The 18,649-nt window shown below is 51.7% G+C and overlaps 1 protein-coding gene across 9 annotated transcripts in view; it reads right to left on the bottom strand.

Annotated features, from left to right (window-relative positions):
• Camta1 (calmodulin binding transcription activator 1) overlaps positions 1 to 18,649 on the bottom strand; it is a 912,046-nt gene that overhangs the window by 68,089 nt on the left and 825,308 nt on the right. For all 9 annotated transcript variants that reach the window (XM_017795412.2, XM_029558273.1, XM_029558274.1 and 6 more), the window contains one exon: positions 14,610 to 14,744. In XM_017795412.2, the coding sequence (XP_017650901.1) occupies positions 14,610 to 14,744 (135 nt within the window). The remainder of the gene's footprint in view (positions 1 to 14,609; positions 14,745 to 18,649) is intronic.

The raw sequence follows: 18,649 nt of genomic DNA, 5'->3' as shown, positions 1-18,649 counted from the left end.
CAGGGGTACAGTCTGTAGGGTGGAGGCCTGGGATACAGGTTTGTTTCAGTGCGTCACGGGCCACGGCACGGATGAATAATTTAACGAAGTGATTGAAGCAATATATTAAAGTGATAACCTGAGCTATCAAGGCTCCTGGAATTTCTCATTAAATTGTACATTTAGGTAGACTGATCTATAATCCTGTTAACTGCACATTGCAGCCCCAGGAAACCTGAGCTGTGCACAATATTCTCCACAAATATTCACCCAAACTTTGTTTCTGAATAGAATGTGTCCCCAAGAGCTGTACAATGCTAGCCAAGATCTTTTCAGGGCCAACGCTTTCAAAATGAGTGACAGCACCTCGAATATGCAACACCCTTTCTTCCCTCAAAAAAGACACCAAAAAGATTCTAATCTGAGGGGTAAGGAGTAGGGAAGGCAGGAGAAAGCAGGTGGAGGTCGAGGAGGGAAGAGCCATCCTGCATACTGAATAGGTCCAGCCTGTGTCCTCACCAGCTTGGAAGTGATCTCTAAGCCCTTGGATTGTCAGACCTGGTCAGTGTCTGTTTACATGGGGGTCTTGGATCACAGGGAAGTCCAACAGTATGACATAGGGTGGAGGCTGGCTGTGTTCAGAAAGATGAACCGTGTGATCCAGGATCACACAGGTAGTATCAGCTGACTCTGCAGCTTACGTGATGGAGCCTCAGTAAAAACTGTGGAGTTTAAAGCTCTGGTGAGCATCCACAGCTAGCAATCTTCTGTATCATCGTACACCAGTGCCAGGAAAATGATGCTGTTCAAGGGTGCTCAGAGGATAATGAAATCCCCACATTTGGTACCCTGCTGGATTCTACCCTTATACATTCTGTCCTTGGATGACTGTAATCCTTCTGTGGTTATAAACTACAGTGTGGAGACTGACAACTTTCAATGAGTTCTGAAAATCCTTATAGTACATTACTAAGTTGGAGGGTATTCCTAGGACCCCTGAACTTGCAGTCAGTATCACTGAGGGTCCACGAAGTCCTCCAGGCCCCTTGAACGGCATTATGTGCAGTGACTTACCAAAGACCTGCCTGGGACATTTCCCTCTTCTCTGATGCCCAGAGTTCTGAATTTCAGTAGAGATAACTGCTTTGCCCTCTTTCCCAACTGTAGGGATCTGAAAGAATTCTGTCTTCACCAGGTGTCCCCTTCGAAGCTCTGAAGATATGTTCAACAAAGTACCATCAAGTTTCTACATTCTTGTTTTTGTCACTTGCCCAAAACTTGTCCAGTGAGACAGAGACCAAAATGATTAACAATGGCCACCTACCCAGCCTGGTTCTGTTATCAGATGCTGTAGCCCAAAACCAAAGCCAGTCAGCAATTAGGATGATGGTTGTAAAGAAATCACTGGGCTATCTCTCTATCCATCCATTTGTTCACCCCTCTGTCCATATATCCATCCATACATTCATCTGTCTATCCATTTGTCCGTTCATCTGTTACATCTATCTACCTATCCATCCATCCACCTACCTCCTCACCCATCTGTCTAAACATCTATCCATCCACCTACCTATCCATCCGTTCATCCTCCCTCTATCCCGTGAAGAAATATTTATTGAGAGCTTCTACATTCCTAGCCTCCCTTCCTATGACAGATGTTGAGGCATGGTGCTGATTAAGACAAAAAAAATCCTTGGACTTGGGATTCAGCTATATTCTTGGCCTTGTGAATTTCATCCATATCCACTGACTCCCTTCATCCAGTACCACCTCAGTGCAAACTGTCCAGACCTCTTTCCTGCCTGTTTGTTTCCCTGAGCTCTGAAGTCTATGCCCACTTGCCATTGGCTTCTCTCAGAGATGCTCCAAAGACTCCTTCAATAAAACTCCACTAGACTCATGGTCAGTCCTCCACCAAGATGAATGACACAAAGCCCACAGACAGTCCATCCGCAACCTTTACAGATGTCACTTCCATCATTGTCTCTTGACTCTGCCCTCTCCTCCTAAGAACGCCCATGTTGCATCTGAACAACATGCATCTGATTGCTTCTTCAATCAGTTCTTCACACAGAAGCTGAGTGCACATCCCCAAAAGCAAACCTGGTATGTCACTGCCTCTTAAACCCACAATGGCTTCCCTCTTCTTAGGGATAAAGACAGCCCTCCTTAGCCCTGCCCCTGATGCCCCAGTGTCCTCCAGCCTGATCTATTGCCTCCCTCCTGCCTCCTGGCCTTCACCAACACCTCCCTCCCACCACAGAGCTCCTGTGTGTATGCTATCCCCTTGAATAGAATGTTCTTTTGTCTACATGGAGTCAACTTCTGTTTGTCTTTCAGATCTCTTCAAGGGTCATTCCTTTAAGAAATCCTTGCTAGACCTCCCTGAGGGATTCCCACCCCTACCATCATAAGCTCCCCAAATCCTTGTTTGGTCCAAGGTTTGTGGTCAGGTCTGAATTTCCCTCTACTCTACAGTGAACTTAGCAAGCACAGGTACCTGTTTTGAGTCCCAACTTCTACACAGCATCTATTGGGGATGCACTCCATTCCTGTAGGTGATTTCAAAGAAAAAACCTGCTAATGGGTGATTTTACAAAATATGTGGGAAGACAGAGAAAGAACGAGGCTTTCTTCACGGGGCAGCAAGAAGGGGCACAGGAACAGAACAGGCTCCAAGCTCAGGGGGTCAACACCAGGGCAGCATCACTGAACTAGAGAAGAGACTCAGAGGATGCCTGGGATGCAGTGGCCAAGAGGGAGTGATGGGACCAGGCCACTGTGTCTGCTGCTCCCTGGACCATCTGCCCACTCTGGTGTCTGAGTCCGCCCCTGAAAATGTGGTTGTTGGAAAGTCTGAGTGAGTGCATCCACATGGAGAGGGCCTGGAGCACGGCGGACATCAGCATGCTGCTGTTACCCTGACTGGGCAGCAACGCTGACAGTGGCTTAGAAGAATGACAGCTCCGCCAAGTGTCTCCAGACCAATCAATGTAGTGTGGTGCCCGTGAACTGGCTCAAGACGTCACCCACTCTTTAAAGCATCGTCAGGTTGGGTGAGGGGGTAGAACAGCACATATTCCAGCACATCTCAGGTTCCAGCAAGAGAAAAATCCCTGAGGCTTCCACTGGGGACTTCCCCATCTACTGATGGCAGAGCCAGTCCCCTGGGCACATGGCACCTAGAGCACAGCGTGGGAAGCAGGTTCCATCTCTCTTGTTAGCGTGAATGCTGGGAAAGCATCAGTGAACTGAGCCAGGTCACCAGAGATGAACTTTGACCTGGGCAAAGAAACTACAGCCTACAGCATGGCTCTAGGCTTCTGGCCAGTTCCCTTCTCTCCTGTCTTTGTGTCTCCTGGGCTTAGGAGAGTTTGGCTGTGGGATAGGGAAGGGGAAGCAGGTGGAAGGGAGGATGGCATGCAGAAGGAAGTATTAGGAGGCTTCCATTAGGTCACCCAAGGTTTGGGGCAAGTCATGAATTTTCTAGGACCCAGGGTTCCCTCAAATACTAACTCTCCAACATCCTAAGTTTGGTTTTAGTGTTTCAATTGCTTTTTACTCTTTGCTGACTTTGTTTGTTTGTTTTTTGAGATAGGCTTTCCCTGTAGCTCCCACCGGCCTGGAACTTGCTATATAGACCAGGCTGGCCTTGATCTTACAGAGTGCTGGAATTTAACATATACACCACCATGCCCAGCTCTGTGCTGATTTTTAAACACTTTGTCTGCCTATCTATCTATCTATCTATCTATCTAACATCTATTATCTATCATCTATATATCTATCATCTATCTGTCATCTATCGAATGAGTGTCATGTCTGCATATATGTAAGTGCACCCATGTCGTGCAGTGCCCATGGAGGTCAGAACAGGTTGTTGGATCCCCTGGAACTGGAGTTACAGACAGTTGTTAGCCACCACGTGGGTGCTGGAATATCAACCCGGGTCCTCTGCAACAATATCCAGAGCTCTTAACCTCTGAGCCATCTCTCTAAGCCTCCTGTGCTGATTTTTAAAAAATATCTCCAAACACTTTTGAAAACACCTCCTGTTATTGATGTGTTAAAAAATATAACACATATTTACCTTCACATTTCCATGCTTCTAACAAAGCACTCTGAGTTCATAGTGGGTGGGGAGTATGGCCAGGTTACTGCAGTGGGAAGCTGGTCTGCAGCCTATCAAAGACTGTTTGGAATGTCCTGGTGTTACAGAGGTGAGAGACAAGGTCACTCGACTGCACAGACAGGACCAGACATGAGTATTTTTAGGGGCTCTATGAAGGAGAGGCCTCTGTCTTAGCTCCAGTCAGAGGGTGTGTTGCCTCCTCAGTCCTGCCTGGAGATGGACTGCCTGGGACGTGTCTCCTCCCAGCTTCCCTGAGATCCCAGAGACCCCCAACCCTCTGCCCCTTCTCTTCCTTGCTGTTCTCCAGGCCCTGCTCTCAGGGCTATTTCTCCCCAACCCCTGGATCAACAGACCAGCATCTCCATTCTTTCTAAGGGAGACGGATTCTGGAAGTTCAATCTTAGGAAAGCCCATAGAAACCAATCAAACGGCAGCCTGAACTAGTCCTACTGCACACAGACTTGCTGGTTCCCATGAGTCCCATATCTCCCTAGAAGCCTATGTCTATGGCTGTGCTTTCTGGAGACATGCTGACTGGTTAGCTACAGAATGTAGTAGTTCAATGAAGTCTGAGCAAGCCTGCTGGGCAGTCTTCCCACCTGCAGGATTCCTGCACTCCAGCAGCATCTAGTGCTCAGGAGACCAGCGCTGTCTCTCCCTGTCTGACATCAGCACACTGTCTGCGTGGGGATGAATGACAGTTTGTTCTTGCTTTGAGTTCAACTCTGGAACTTTCCATGTCCTGTGGAAAGAATGAGGAGAGCATTTCTCTGGGACTCAGGGAAGCTGCAGGATCTCTCCACGAGCCGAGGAATAGGAGGCCAACTTCCTTGGGTCCACAAACCTAGCAAACAGTCTTTGAGACCAGCACCAGGCAGAAGTGGGAATTGAATTCTTCCCTCCAGCTGCACAGCAGAGGGTGAGAACGGGGGAAGGGCCTCCCTGCCAGGTACTGAGGGGCTCCTGCCTGCCATCTGTTGTCCTGCCCTGAGCCATGGCACTGAGCTGAGGTTTGGCACCATCAGGTCTGGAATTTCTGGCCGCTGCTCTGAGTTCTCCAAACTCATGGGGCTCCATCTCCCCTCTAGCCTTCCAACACGTGGTTCTCCCTGACTGGAATGTTCTCCTTTCCACATGGCACTGGAAATGGATGAGGAAGTCCTTGAAATGCCTTCTTCCCTTAGCCAACCCAGGACCCCATCTCCAGGCCTTCCATCTCTCCGGCCTCATAGCCTCTTTCACCAGTTCTTTTGTTTGATGGACAAATGCTAGGCCAGCCAGAGGTTGACACACAGCTTCTATACATACCCCCTTCATAGAGCAACTGCATGTAGCCACCACTTTCACGCCATCCATAAGCTCAGGACTGCAACATCTCACCTCTATTCTGTACCTCTTTCTCCATCGCTTCTAGACTTTCAAAGCCAACTTTGGTGTCCCTGCTACGACCACACCAAAACCGAATTCCCCTTTCCCCCAGCTCCAAAACTTGCTTCTTCAAACTTCTCCATCTCGGGATATGTTGTCCTGTCCCTTTAGTTATTAATGGCTCAAATCTAGTTATCAACCCATTTGGTCCTCTTTCTCATCCTCCACATCCAAATTACCAGCAGGATCTCTGATTTTACCTCCACATGGCTCTCAAAGCCACACCGTCTCTGGGGATTGTTACCAGCTTCATCAGAGACACCATCATCTGGGAAGGAGGCATATTCTCCAAACGGCAGCTGGAGTGGCCTGAAAAACTCACCCACTTAACCATACACCTGGGATATTACCTAGCCGGTTTAGCACACACCTGAGCATGCCACCTCATTTCCTGAAAATGTCACCTGAGCATGCCACCGCATGCACTTCAACACACACCTAAGCTCGGGGACTCATCTTTTGTAGCAGCTCCCTGTTGACCTCAGGATGAAGTTCCAGGTCCTTCCTTTGGATGATGGGCCCCATGTGGCCTGGCTGTTGCTGGCTTCCCTGGCTGATTCTTCCTGAGATCCCTTCTCTTTCTTTCCTTCCTTTATTCTGGTTGCAATGGCCTCCCCAGGTAGCCCAGTATGCCTGGCTAGTTTTCCCACTGGGAACTCTCTTCTTCAGACTCCCTCTGCCTGCCTAGATGTTCTTCTTGTAAGTTTAGCATGTCTGACTCCTTTCTCCACCACAGAGACCCCCTGACTCCCCAGCCTAAAGTAACTTCCCTGGCACCCTCTCCCAGACCACCCAGTTTAAGGTCTCTGCCCAGCACTAATCACCATCTGATATGTTTTTCTACTTGTTTGCTGTCTTTCTCCCCACTGGAACATACACCCCAGAAGAATAAAGATTCCCCAGGGCCTAGATCAGTGCTTGGCACCCAGCAGAGGCTTAGCACATATTTACTGGATGATGGAAGAATGAATGATCTCAGGGTAAGGAAGCCAGAAGACGGGCTGAGACGTGCATGACTATTTTGAGCAGCATGACAGTGGTGTTGAGGATGGGGTGAAGTAGAGAACTTAAGAAAAACGAAGGAGAGGAAAGCACCAGGCTGGACCTGGTAACTGGGGGGAGGGAGGGTGCGGGGGTCCAGAGTCCTTCTGGGGTTCCAGGCTGGGACTACCACAGAGGTCACAAAGGAGACATGTGAATGGGACGTCTGAGTGGTGCCCTCCTGGGAGCAGTTTGTCAGTTCTGGGTCTAAGAAGACATATTGAAAAGCAGTCATCATGGACTGAGCTTGAGATGGTTTGGAAGTAAAATGTCCCCCACTCCCTGGCTTGTTTGTGTGCTTGAACACTGGGTGCCCAGCCAATGGTGCTGTTTGGGGAGGCTGAAGACACACAGCCTGGCTAGAAGTGGGTTGCTGGAGGAAAGGCCCTGAATGTTCTACCTGCTTCTGGTTCCAACCCGAGCACTTTGCTTCCTGGATGGTCACCTTGTTAAGCTCTGGCCAGCATGGACTGAGCCACTCCCACCATCGTGCCTTTCCTACCATGATGGAATGACATCCTCTGAAACCATGAGTCAACTAACACACAGGAAGGTGGCACAGATGAGCCCTTGAGCAAAATGGGCAAAGAGAGAAGGGAACCCATCATGTGGACACTTGAGAACTTTCCAGAAGGAGGAGCTGGTGATAGTGAGGGGAGTCAGGAGGAGCTGGAGGAGAGTATGGAGGTGTAAACCCTATGGCGAAAGGGTGTCACAAGAGGAAGGGGTAGTCAGCAGGGTTAGAGAACCAAACGGTCATGTGGTCAACAAGGTCATGGGGGGGACCTTGGCAAGGGCCATGCTGCTGGCAGTAGCCGCCTTCTCCAAGGATGTACCAATGTCCACAAAATAAATGCTCAGTGTTGAGTGAGCTGTGCTTCCTTTGCATTTCTTCAAACAGGCCATTGGGATCATAGGATTGTGCCTGAACTGCTCAATTGCTTCCAGGCGCAGGGCTGTGCTTGTTGCATCCCTCACCACATCCAGTTAGAGCCTGGCACAGAACAAACCCTCAGGGGACTTTTGCCATCTCTGCAGCTCAGCTTGCCTTCAGCCCAGCCCAGCTGGAGAACCACACTGGGTGACCTTCTGGATACCTTGAACACAAGCCTTGAAGAACTGGTGTGCTGAGCTGCCTAATGGAACCTCAGCATGAGATCTGATTTGGAAACAGGGCCTTGTGATTGGTTCATGGTGGACTGAGTGGCTCATTACAAGAGACACATGCCTTGCACTGACAAAGGTTGTTAACAGTTGAGTGCAGCTGGAAGAGGAGAGGGAGGGAGGCTTCTTCTTCACAGCCTCTAAAGAGAGCCTGGCCCTGTTGACCTGGATCTTAGTCTTCCACTTCTGTGGTTTATAGTAAATCGTATGGCAGCCATAGGGTAAGAATTCCACAACCCACTGGGAGCGTCAAAACAGGCTTTGGGGTGGGCACCTCATTCCCCAGTGGCCAGGGAGCCGGGCCCACAATGCAGCCTGCACCTACCAGGTTTCCAGGCTTCTTTCATGGTGCTGTCTTTGCTTCCTGCCCAAGTATCTGGGTGGAGATGACAAAGTTACCCCTTTGCTGGCCTTTATCCTAAATGCCCCTTCTTGGTAGCGTACCATTATTTGTCTTTGTTGCAAGAAGCAGGGTGAGGCCCAGCTCCAAGGTGACTTGTTCTTAGCTCTCACAGATCCACTCAGTGTGGCTCTAGCTGCAGAGAGCTACAAGAGCGACAGCTGACCCATTAGGGGTGAGGGGTCTCAATAGCAAAGATGCTCCCCTGACTGGATGCTGACGTAATTTTCATCCTCTGTTCTATGAAAGCATGCCTCGGGGCACATGGGACCAAGCAGCTGGACCTGCATCCCTGTCCTAGTTAGCTTTAATTATCAACTTGACACAGCCTAGAGTCACCTGAGAAGGGAGTCTCAATTGAGGGATTTTCCAGATCAGATTGGCCTTCGGGCATGTCTGTGGGGGATTGTCTTGATTGTTAATTGATGAAGGCCAGCTCAAACCACTGCAGGTGGCACCATCACCTGGGCAAGTGGTCCCAGGCTATATAGAAAAGCTAACTAGGCATGAGCCTGTGAGCGAGCCAGCAAGCAATGTTTCTCCATGGTTTTTGCTTCAAGTTCCTTTCTGTTGAGTTCTTGCCCTGACTTCCTTCAATGATGGACCTGAAAGTATAAGCCAAATAAACTCTTCCTCGTCTAAGTTGGTTTTGGTCAGAGTGTTTTATCACAACAGAAAGGACACTAGAAGACCCCCCAACTTATGATGTGGATGCCACAGAGAATAGAAGGGGCTGATAATAAAGATCCCTCCTTATTAACTGGCTGGGCTCAGAAGGACATTTCTGTCCCTCAGCTCCAGGACTGACTGAAGGGAGACCCCTATTAACCCCAAACCATAAAGGAACACTTGTTTTGCAAACAACTCTAGGACCTCCATAAACCCCAACCATAAAGTTCTGCAAACAAGACCTTCAGAGACCCTAATCAGGGAAGAATGCAGGTCCCAAATCCCCTACCAACCCCTACTACTCTGTTTACATACACAAAAGTACTTCTGCTCCCCTGTTGTTTGGCCGTGTGGCTACTGTAGACTCCCACTGATCAGTACTCAGCTCCTCACTGATTAATAAAGGTCAGTATGGATTGTATGGGGTTGGTTCCTTTTCTCCACCTATGACTCTTTCAACTCCTAATCCTAACATTTACCCAGGAGAGAGTTCTAACCTGAGAGAGAGCCCTCTGCTTAAAACTCCCAATTCTCTGATACCAACACCTGGGAGGAGAGAGTTCTCAGTTTACCAGGAGAGAGTTAAAGCTCCTATTTCCCTAATAGGCTCAAACCAGTTCTCCTACCACCCGAGTCCCCCAGGTCACTGCTATGTACAGAAGCAGCCAGAGACCTCCCACACTAACCAGCTTGTGTTTGCTCAGAGGCTACTTGGGATGGACCTGGAAAGTTCTAGATGGGGGTCTTGGCTTACTTACTAGCCTTTGTTCACTTACTGGCCAGCTCCGATGCCAGTGGCTCTACAGTGTCCCCACAGTGTCCCTAAGAGCAGCAAAATGTGAGTGCTTTGAACATCCTGCCATTCAAAGTCATTCAAGTTAAGACTATTCACTAATGCTGAATTATCTTAAATATTCTTGTGAATTTTGTATTCTGTGCTATTATTTACAAAGCTGCTTTTGTCCTTTGTCCATCATGTGGGGAAATGATGCCTTCGGATTGTTCCGGGTCTCCGCTTGCCCATGTCTGTTCTCTTCCACATCACCCAGCAGGCTCCAGGCCCAATGAGTGTGATGGCAGGGTGTGCTGGACACGTGTGTGGAGACCATGGAGGGAGCCAGTCCAGAGAGGCTGGCCCAAGTCCACTCATCAGGAAGCCCTGGAGTCCCACCCTGGGAAGAAACATCTCAGAGGCCTCTCAGGAGCCAGTGTCCCAGCCAGACTGCACCCAAGACCCCTAGATCCCTAGACTTCCACTGTCACAAAAATTGTATGCAAAGTCTCTAGGTCTGTGGCGTCTCTCAGCCCTGGAGGGTCCAGGCTAGAGTTAGATGCCAGCCAGCAGGAGACCATATGCTAGGGACATTACAGCTCAGAGACAGCTCCACCTTTCCCATCGGTTTACACAGAGAGGATGGCTTATTCAGACCAGAGTAAACCAGGAGGCCAGATCTTGTCTTTCCTTCTTCCCTTCTCCCTAGACAAGGGAAGGCTCTGAATTCTCCAGACTCCCAGACTAAAGCCAGGGTGTCAGGGTAGGATGTCGGAAAATAACCTCCTCTGCCCTGTGAGCTGAAGGGGGGACATTCAGCCTGCCTGAAGCTGGCATGGGAGGCAGGCACCTGGATAATCAAGCTTAAACTTGCAGACCCAGCTTCCTCTTTGCCTGAGATGATGACAAGGTCCCTTGGAGGTGACCAGCCCAGCTCAGCCCAGGCCCGCTCAGGAGAGCTGTATCCATGTCTTATTCCAATTCTCTCACTCAGGCCTGAGGCTCAGTTGTGAGAGAAGCAGTAAAACAGTCTAAACAGCTTAGTGGGGTTCCCAGAAGAGGACCAGCAGAGTGGGATCTGGGGACAAGGAGCCCCTGAACCTCCCCAACCTGCCTTTTGGGTGAATAAGATGGTTATCGGGACAGAAATAAGACACCCAGAAGTCCCATTCACCATCCCTTCCAGGGACAGAGGTCACTTAAAGGTGCCCTAGTACCCTGGCCAGATGAGGGCCTGCCCAACCCCTCAGCTTCAGAACTGTGGTGATCAATAGCCTGGGCTTATTCTCTTTGCAAACACAGGCACAGACAAGACACTACCTACAGCACAGCCCTGGTATCTGCTGGACCCACGGCAGACAGAGACATCATGTCCCAGAAGCCCTACCCAGACAGTCTCCACCAAACCTGCCTACCTCCGGTTTGAAAGAGTGTCCCCCTTACAAACCCAAACGAACAGCTTGCTTGCTCAGACCATACGGGAGTCACTGCAAATGAACTAGGGTCAAGCTCTGGGAAAATCTGCTTTGAATCTGGACCTCAAGGGAAATGCGGAAAGTGGCTGCAGTTGGAGCCTTGGCAGAGACAGCAGCGTTTTCTCCCCTCCTGTCCCCTAGCTCCTCTCCTCCTGGAATGATGTGCCTTTAATCTGGTTTAACCTGGTTGAGAGACACCTGCCTGCTCAGGCTCAAGTGTCACCAGGAGGCCTCCCTGCTGTTTCTTGAGCACCAGGGTGAATAAATGCACTTTCCTTTAGTCCTTTTCTGCATGATCTCCGCCGAACCGTTGCGTCTTAGCTGGGGTTTTGGGAACGTGGAGTCTCTGCGCCAGGAAGCCCTACCTAGGAGATGATCTGGGCGGGGTTGCGAACACAAAAGCCCTGTGGACAAAGGCTGAGGAGTGGGAGTGGGGGTGGGGGTGGGGGTGGGGGTGGGAGGGATGGGGAAACACTGCGGACAGGGACAAAGGCGCAGACACAGCTGCTGCGTGCACGCGGCTCCTGCGCGCGAGTCCGCTGCGCTGCGGTGCCAGGCGCCCCCATCTGGCCTCGAATCTGGTAAACAAGTCCATTGTTTAAATGCGGTGAAGGTAGAAATTCCGGTCCCCAAACAGTCCCCCTGCCCCCCCCCCGCGCTCTGGGATAGGAGAGGGACCAAGTGTGCTCCCAAGGGTCCAAGTAGGGCGGAGGGACCGCCCAGCTCCGCACCCGCCACCGCCAAGCTCTTGCGCATCGTGGTTCCCTCTCCCAGCTGGGAAGGGCCGTGCGCAAAGGAACACCCACGGTTCTGCGGCAGCCGGGGCCCCGCGGGACCAGCATCTCCAGCTGCTCCACGAACCGACCCCGCATTGCGGCTGCGCGCGCCCGGAGAGCGAGTGCGTGTGCGAGAGAAAGGCCATCCCTCTTGGGCACCAGACAGAGTCCAGCACCACAGACTAGAGGACACTCACATCCTGAGGGCACCTTTTCCACTTGTCTCCATTGTGAGGGAGGGAGAGAGGGAGAGAGGGAGAGAGGGAGGGAGGGAGGGAGGGGGAGAGGAGAGTGTGTGTGTGTCTACGCGCAAGCGCGCGGGGAGGGGGAGGGAGGGTGCGTGTGTGCGTGTGTGTGTACGCGCCTCCGGGCCACCGTGCCCCAGATCGCTGGCCTGTACCCCGCTTTTGCACACACGTCCCCACTGTCTGGTGAGCTCTGATGGAGAAGGTGCCCAGTGACCGCGGCGAGACAGGCGCAGAGATCCGATGGGGTGGGCAGAGGAGAAGCGAGAGAGGGAGGGGAGAGGCTTACCACCGCCCGGCTGCTGCAGCATCTGCCTCGACACAAAGCTCACTGCCAAGCCGAGCAGTTGGCGGGAGGCCCAGGGACCCCCGCCCTCCTGCTATCGGTCCCAGCTGTCTCTAGCGCTAGGGCAGATTATGCCCCTGGCGCTGCGGCTTGGAGCTGTTTCCCTCCCCCACGGAACATCCAGCGGGCGAAAGGCTGGGGAAATGGTGGGCAAGTCACATGCATTCATTTAGGAGATAAAGAAGCTCCAGGAAGCTCCCGGGCTTCTCAGCCAGGTGGGGCCTCAAAGTCGGGTTGTCTTCTCTCCTCCACCCCTATTACTTGAAAGGACAGCTGGCCAAGACCAAAGGGAAGGGAATGCCACAGGGGCCCTTTGGGTCTCTGTGTCAAGTCTGTAATAGGTCTGGACCTTGTGGTGGCAAGCTGGCCTTGCCCAGCCAGGCAGGACCAGTCTGGGTTCCTCACGGTGGCTCCCAGGCAGGCAGAGCTAGGGCTCTAGCTGCACTCTGGATGGTAATACAGAGCCGACTTTGATCAGATGCCCACACTCTTCTGTTTCCTGCCAAGGGGCTAGGGGGATGCTTATTTCAGCTTGGAGGCTGCAGAAGGCAGAGCTCAATCCTGGGAACAGGAGCTGCTAGGGAGCTAGTGCCCAGAGGCCTGGTGAACTCAGAGGTGTGTTTGTCCTGAGGTAGTTAACACCACTCCCCAACACAGTGTCCTCTGCCTTTCATCAGCAGGACCAGTGGGTGGACCTGACCCTCTGCACATTTAGGGACCAGGAGACGTTTCCTGTGCTCTAAGGCACTGATTGGCCTGAAACTCTGCTTTCAAAACAGGCTCCATCTCCTAGACAGGACACTACATTGGCCCCAGCATCCTTTGGTTCCACTCTATTGAGACCTACATGGTCCCTCTGAGAGAAACCGGATTTCCTGAACGGGAGCCCCTGGTTACCCTGCCCTTCTCTGTAACATATTGCAGGTCATCACCACAGCTCCCGCTGGCTCTAGCCTCTGCCAGGTTTGCTGCCAAGGCTGGCATGGTGCTCCCAGGCAGAGCTGCCAGGGTGCAGATGCCTGCTGACCCCAAACCACCTCTGGGAGTAGCTCCTGAGGGTTCAGGAGCCAGGGTGCCTTCTGGGTACCCTGTTACTGCTGGGGCAGAGGCCTGATAAGGTTGGGCTCTTCACACTGGCTAGTTCTAGAAAGCTGTGCACGGCAAGGACCTGCCACAGCCAGCAGCCAGGGTGGGGAGTGGGGGGTGGGGGGAGGCTGAGATAAGAAAGCAATATGGCTACTACAGGTGTGTGTGGGAGGGTACTCAGAGAACCCATCTACACCCAGAGACTGCTGCAGCCTCCAGTGGATAGACTGTCGCTTCTATGGGCTACCCTGATTCTGAGGTCTAGGTCTTACATTGGTATCCCTGGGCTTGACCCCACCCAGAACTTGCCAGCTCTATGGCTTCCTGGTATCCATCCGGACAGGGGATGGCAGCCTCTGACCTGAGACACCTGACCCCCCACCCTGAGCCTGTCTTTGCCAGCTTTTCTCTGTAGAGCCACTGGTGCCCCCTTGGGTCATGAAAGTCTACTCATGGTCAAGGCCAGCAGCTCTGGGAGCTCCAGCCCCTCCATGGCCAGCAAGCTCTGCATCTTCCCTTCGAAGTACATTCTCAGCCACAGTCCTGAGCCTGTGCTTGCCTGAGAAGGTACCCAGGGCAGAAGCTTCAGTAAAAACAGCCAGGAAGCTGGGCTGATGGAGCAGAGAGCTTCTTGGAAGAGGTCTGGCTAGCTAATCCTGAAAGGCAGCCCAGCTGTCCAGGCCTCTGCATCTGAACAAAGCCCAAGCCTGAGGTGTTCCGTCAGTGTCCCACATTGCTGTTCTCTCCAGGAGGTGTGGGGCTGGGTCAAACCTCCAGGACTCGCTCTTCTTCCTGTAGGAAATGTAGAACAGCCCTGGAGGGGCACGGCAGCTCTTTGGACCTTGTTGCTTGGGGTCTGTCCAGACCTCTCAGCTCCTAGGGAGCTTGTTTACCCACTCAGATACCATGACAGGAGTGATAGTCACAAGCTGTCAGAGAGGCTGAGTGAGGGTGAGGCCAGCCAGTGGACAGACACAGACTGACTGATGACCAGCACTCACAACCCAGTGTGGGGACTTAACAGGTCCTTTTTTCACATCTTATATACCAACTCTCCCTCCTCTTGCCAACAAGAGAACCCGGATGCCATTCTTACCGTCTAATGACAGCCAGTCGTGCTGGGAGGAAGGAAGTGTGGGCAGAGCCCGGGCTTTGTATTCAAACACCACTGAGTTGGAGATGATCTGGTTGTTGAAGGCAACTTGTAGGGTTACAAGACCCGTGTCATGGGCTGAAGGGAAAGAGGGAGAGAGAGAGGGTTAATGTCTACCTCTCCACCCCAGCCTGTGCCCCCTCATCTCACAAGGCCCAACTGTATCACTTCTGGAAAAGTTCTTGGCCCCAGATTCGGCAGCATCTGGGATCCTGTTTCAACTACCTGTTTGTTCCTGTGCTTCCTAGGGAGGGCAGGAACTTGGGCTCAGCACAGACTGGCTGTGAGTGAGTGAGAATAAACAATACCTCCCTCTCCCCATGGCTGGTTGGCTTCTCCCTTGGCCCATCAGTCCTTCCTAGGGTGCAGGTATGCCTGCTTGGGATTTTCATTTATTTTACCCTTTCTTACACTCTTGTCCCAACTCACTTCCCATATTTCCTTAGCATCCTCTATATTTCAGAAGCTCTTCAGCATCCTACTGACAGCAGGTGCTTAAGCCGTGTCTTACTATGGTCCCTGTTAGAATGGGATGCTGTGGATACAGCAGCCCCTGAGTTGAGCATGAAATTGCACCTCCTTTAAATGGCCAGGCGTTAGGCTGTGGGAAGGCAGGAGCCTCATTGGGTCCTGTACTCCAGCTCCAACTCAGGACTCTACAGATCCTAAATGAGTTCAATAAATGGATGAAATGACCTCATTCGAGCAGGAGGAAAGCTGGCTGCTGGTGGAGACCTGCTTCTGCTCTGGGGTGAAGGCCATGCTTTATGGTCTCCATCAATATCTTGGGAGCTGACCTGTGGTTCCCCAAAGATGTCCCCTAGGCAATGGTGGCTGTGCTAGGGCTTCGTCCCTTGATGAGGGGGTCAGGTTATGTGTTCTGGGCACTGCTTTTCTGGAGCTAGGACACTGATACCCAGGGCCTCCCCGGTCCGGATTTCCAGGGAGGACGCACCGGGATCACATTACTGTTTGGGCTCTTGGCTTTCAGAAGCCTACAGGGAAGGAGGGAAGGAAGCCATCCAAGTCAGCTGCTCCTGAGGACAGGGCAAAGCTCTGGCTTCCCTCAGAGGACATCTGCAGATCCTACATCCGAGGGGAAACCCAACTCATTGGCCATGGCCTCTCTCCAGCCCAGGTGTATGTAAAAAGCAATAGCTTGCCATGCCCCCAACATAGGTCTTGGGGAGTCGCTGCCCAAGAGTGACCAGTGAGTTCTTTTAGCTCAGCAGCAGACCACAACCTGAAGAATAGACTTCTATGGCAGGGGTCATGTAAGACCTCTCATAGTGCCTCTTTAGGCAGGGATCCCCAGCCATGTCCAGAGCCTTCTGCCACCTGACAGTGTCCCTGGGCAGAGCTCCAAGCTCGCAGTCATCTTCTCTCTTGGAGTTATGCCTGGTTTACCAACAGGAAGGAAGGGCTATGGACACACGTCCCCATGTGATCCACTGGGCTCTGTTCTCACGGTGGGGGGAACTGAAGCTCTCTGGTGTCAGGCGTCGGGGGGCTCTATCATTGGTTCTTTCGCACTGTACCCTGGCATCACACAACTTGCAGTAAGGCTGTGTGGGAGATTCCCAAGGTATTCCAACTGTTCCCAGAGGTGTCTCACAGGGGACCTGACACAATGTTCAGGAAGTCAGGCTCAGTTCTTGGAGGCTTTTTTGACTTTCTCCCATTTGGCTCACACAGTCCAATGGGTCCTGGCCCTGTCCATTTCTCTCTATTGCCACAGTTTCTGCTCTCTTTTAAAATATTTTATTGATTGATTTTTTATGTGTATGAGGGTGTTGCCTGCATGTACATAAATGCACCCATCATGCAATGCCCACAGAGGTCAAAAGAGGGTGTTGGATCCCCTGGAACCAGAGTTACAGATGGTTGTCAGCCGCCATGTGGGTGCTGGGAATCAAACCCGGGTCCTCTGGAAGAACAGCCAATGCTCTTAATTGATGAACTATCTCTCCAGCCCCTGTTTCTGCTCTTGTCCAAGCTGTGACCATCCCTTGCCTGGGTGGACACATTGGCCTCCTGCCGAAGGCAACAATGTCAACACGTCTGACATCTGACTTGCTGCAGTGAGCTTGGAGGCCTGTTTTGCAGGACCCTTGGATGAGGTCGTCAGGGGAGTCTTCCTTAAGTCTTTGAAGGTAGCCCTTGGCCCTCTTTCCAAGGCTTCCCTGTTTTGGTTATTTCCTTCCTAATCTATTCTTTCAGAATCATCTTTTAAAGACAATTTAGACCAAGTCACTCTGCTACCTAAAACCAATGGTTTCCCATGGCAAGTAAAATTAAATCAGACTACTACCCATGGTTGGAAGGCTGGACACCATGTGGTGTCGATCCTTGCCCCCGTCTCTAACATTGCCAAGCTCCGTGTTTCCTAACCCTTCATTATTCCACAGACAGCCTGCCTCTTTCTGCCTCAGGATCACTGTGCTTCTTTCATCCTCTGCCTGCCATGGAACCTTCTTCCACCCTTCTGAAGACTGGCTTCATTCCATCCTTCAGCGAGCCTCCAGGTGATGGGCCCTCACATCTCTGAGAAGGACCCTCCACTGCGATATGTCCCCATGCTCACCCTGGTTGCTTCTTTAGTTCTTTATGTTCTTATCTCCTTGCATCAGTCCCCTGACAGCCGAGACCCCATCAATTCAGCTTTTCATGTCCAATGCCAAGGTCAGTGCCTAGGTCTTGTTCTGGCCATTCATAACTCTGTTGAGTGAGCTACCTTAGCACCCACATTCTGCTCTCTTTGAGTTTCATCTTTTGCCAGTCTCCTAGGGACCTAGGTGGGGCCTGCAGGATGGCAGTCTTGGAAGAGACTGCTTTCTGCCTCTTGTCTACCGCTTGCCCTTGCTGGCTTCACTGACACCCTGTAGATCCTGGACAGTCCCTGCCCATGTGTCTACCACTACCAGCAATAGTATGGGGATGACCTGGGAGGACTGACTTTCTCCAGTCAGGTCCGCTGAGCAAGGGCATCTATGCTCCCCGTGTCCCCTCCACCACCTCATTCCCAGCCTCTAAGGTGGCCTGACTTATGTTCACTTGCCTCTGAGCCCATTTTTGTTGGCAAGGCTGGTTTGGTTCTGGTATCCAGTGTTTAGCCTGCAAGCTCCAGCTTCCCCTGAGAGACCCCAAGATGTAGTCTTCGGGCTCCAGTGGCTGGCATTATCTTCCAGGGCAGCAGTTGGGTAGCATGACCCCTCCTCCCTGTACTGGAAGCTCTTTGAAGTCAGGTGTCCCCTAGTGGCTGGGTCATAGTCTCTGCTTCGGTCTAGCATCTGCTCATGTGCATGAGAATCATTCTCAAAAACGGCTTGGCATATGGGGAAAGAATGAATGACTCGGTCAATCAATACATTCAGAAGACCTGTTTCAATCTGGGTGTTAAAGCAAATAGATCCACATGGGACCTGCGTTGTGGGGTTGGCTGCCTGCAGAAGGTGCTCAGCAGACACACCATGGTGCTCAGCCTGCAGGCTTTGGTGTCTGGTTGGAGATGTTAGAAGAGCCCCAGTGACTGGGAGAGGCAGTAGCCTGGATGGACTGTGTGTGTGAGTTCTGGGGACCCCGAAGTTCTGTGGGGACCAACAGAATTGCCTGCAGAGACCAGAACAGCTCTGGTTTCCTCTCCTCACTCTGCCTTCAGAAAGCAAGAGAAGGCTTTCTTAGCGGACTACCGTTATAGAGTGAGTGCCAGAGACGGGTGCTTCATGACCCTTGGTCACTTCATGCTCCCAGCCATCTGGAAGGCACTCTCTAAAGACTGAGGCTCAGAGAGGCTGAACTCCAAGCTAAAGCTACAGAGACGGCATGTGGATGACTGGGTAAGACTGAGTCCAGCTCCCAGAATCCTCTGGGTCCTGACCTGGGGTACCATGTAGAGGGCATGAAAAGTCCAATTCTTTGTTAAGAAATCGAGGCAAGGGGCTGGAGAGATGGCTCAGTGGTTAAGAGCACTGGCTACTCTTGCA

Source organism: Nannospalax galili, unplaced genomic scaffold, assembly GCF_000622305.1.
Source record: "Nannospalax galili isolate Female #2095 unplaced genomic scaffold, S.galili_v1.0 scaffold1488, whole genome shotgun sequence".
In the NCBI taxonomy this organism is placed as follows: Eukaryota; Metazoa; Chordata; class Mammalia; order Rodentia; family Spalacidae; genus Nannospalax; species Nannospalax galili.
The sequence above is the reverse complement of the archived record's forward strand: the minus strand, read 5'-3'. Positions and strand labels throughout refer to the sequence as shown.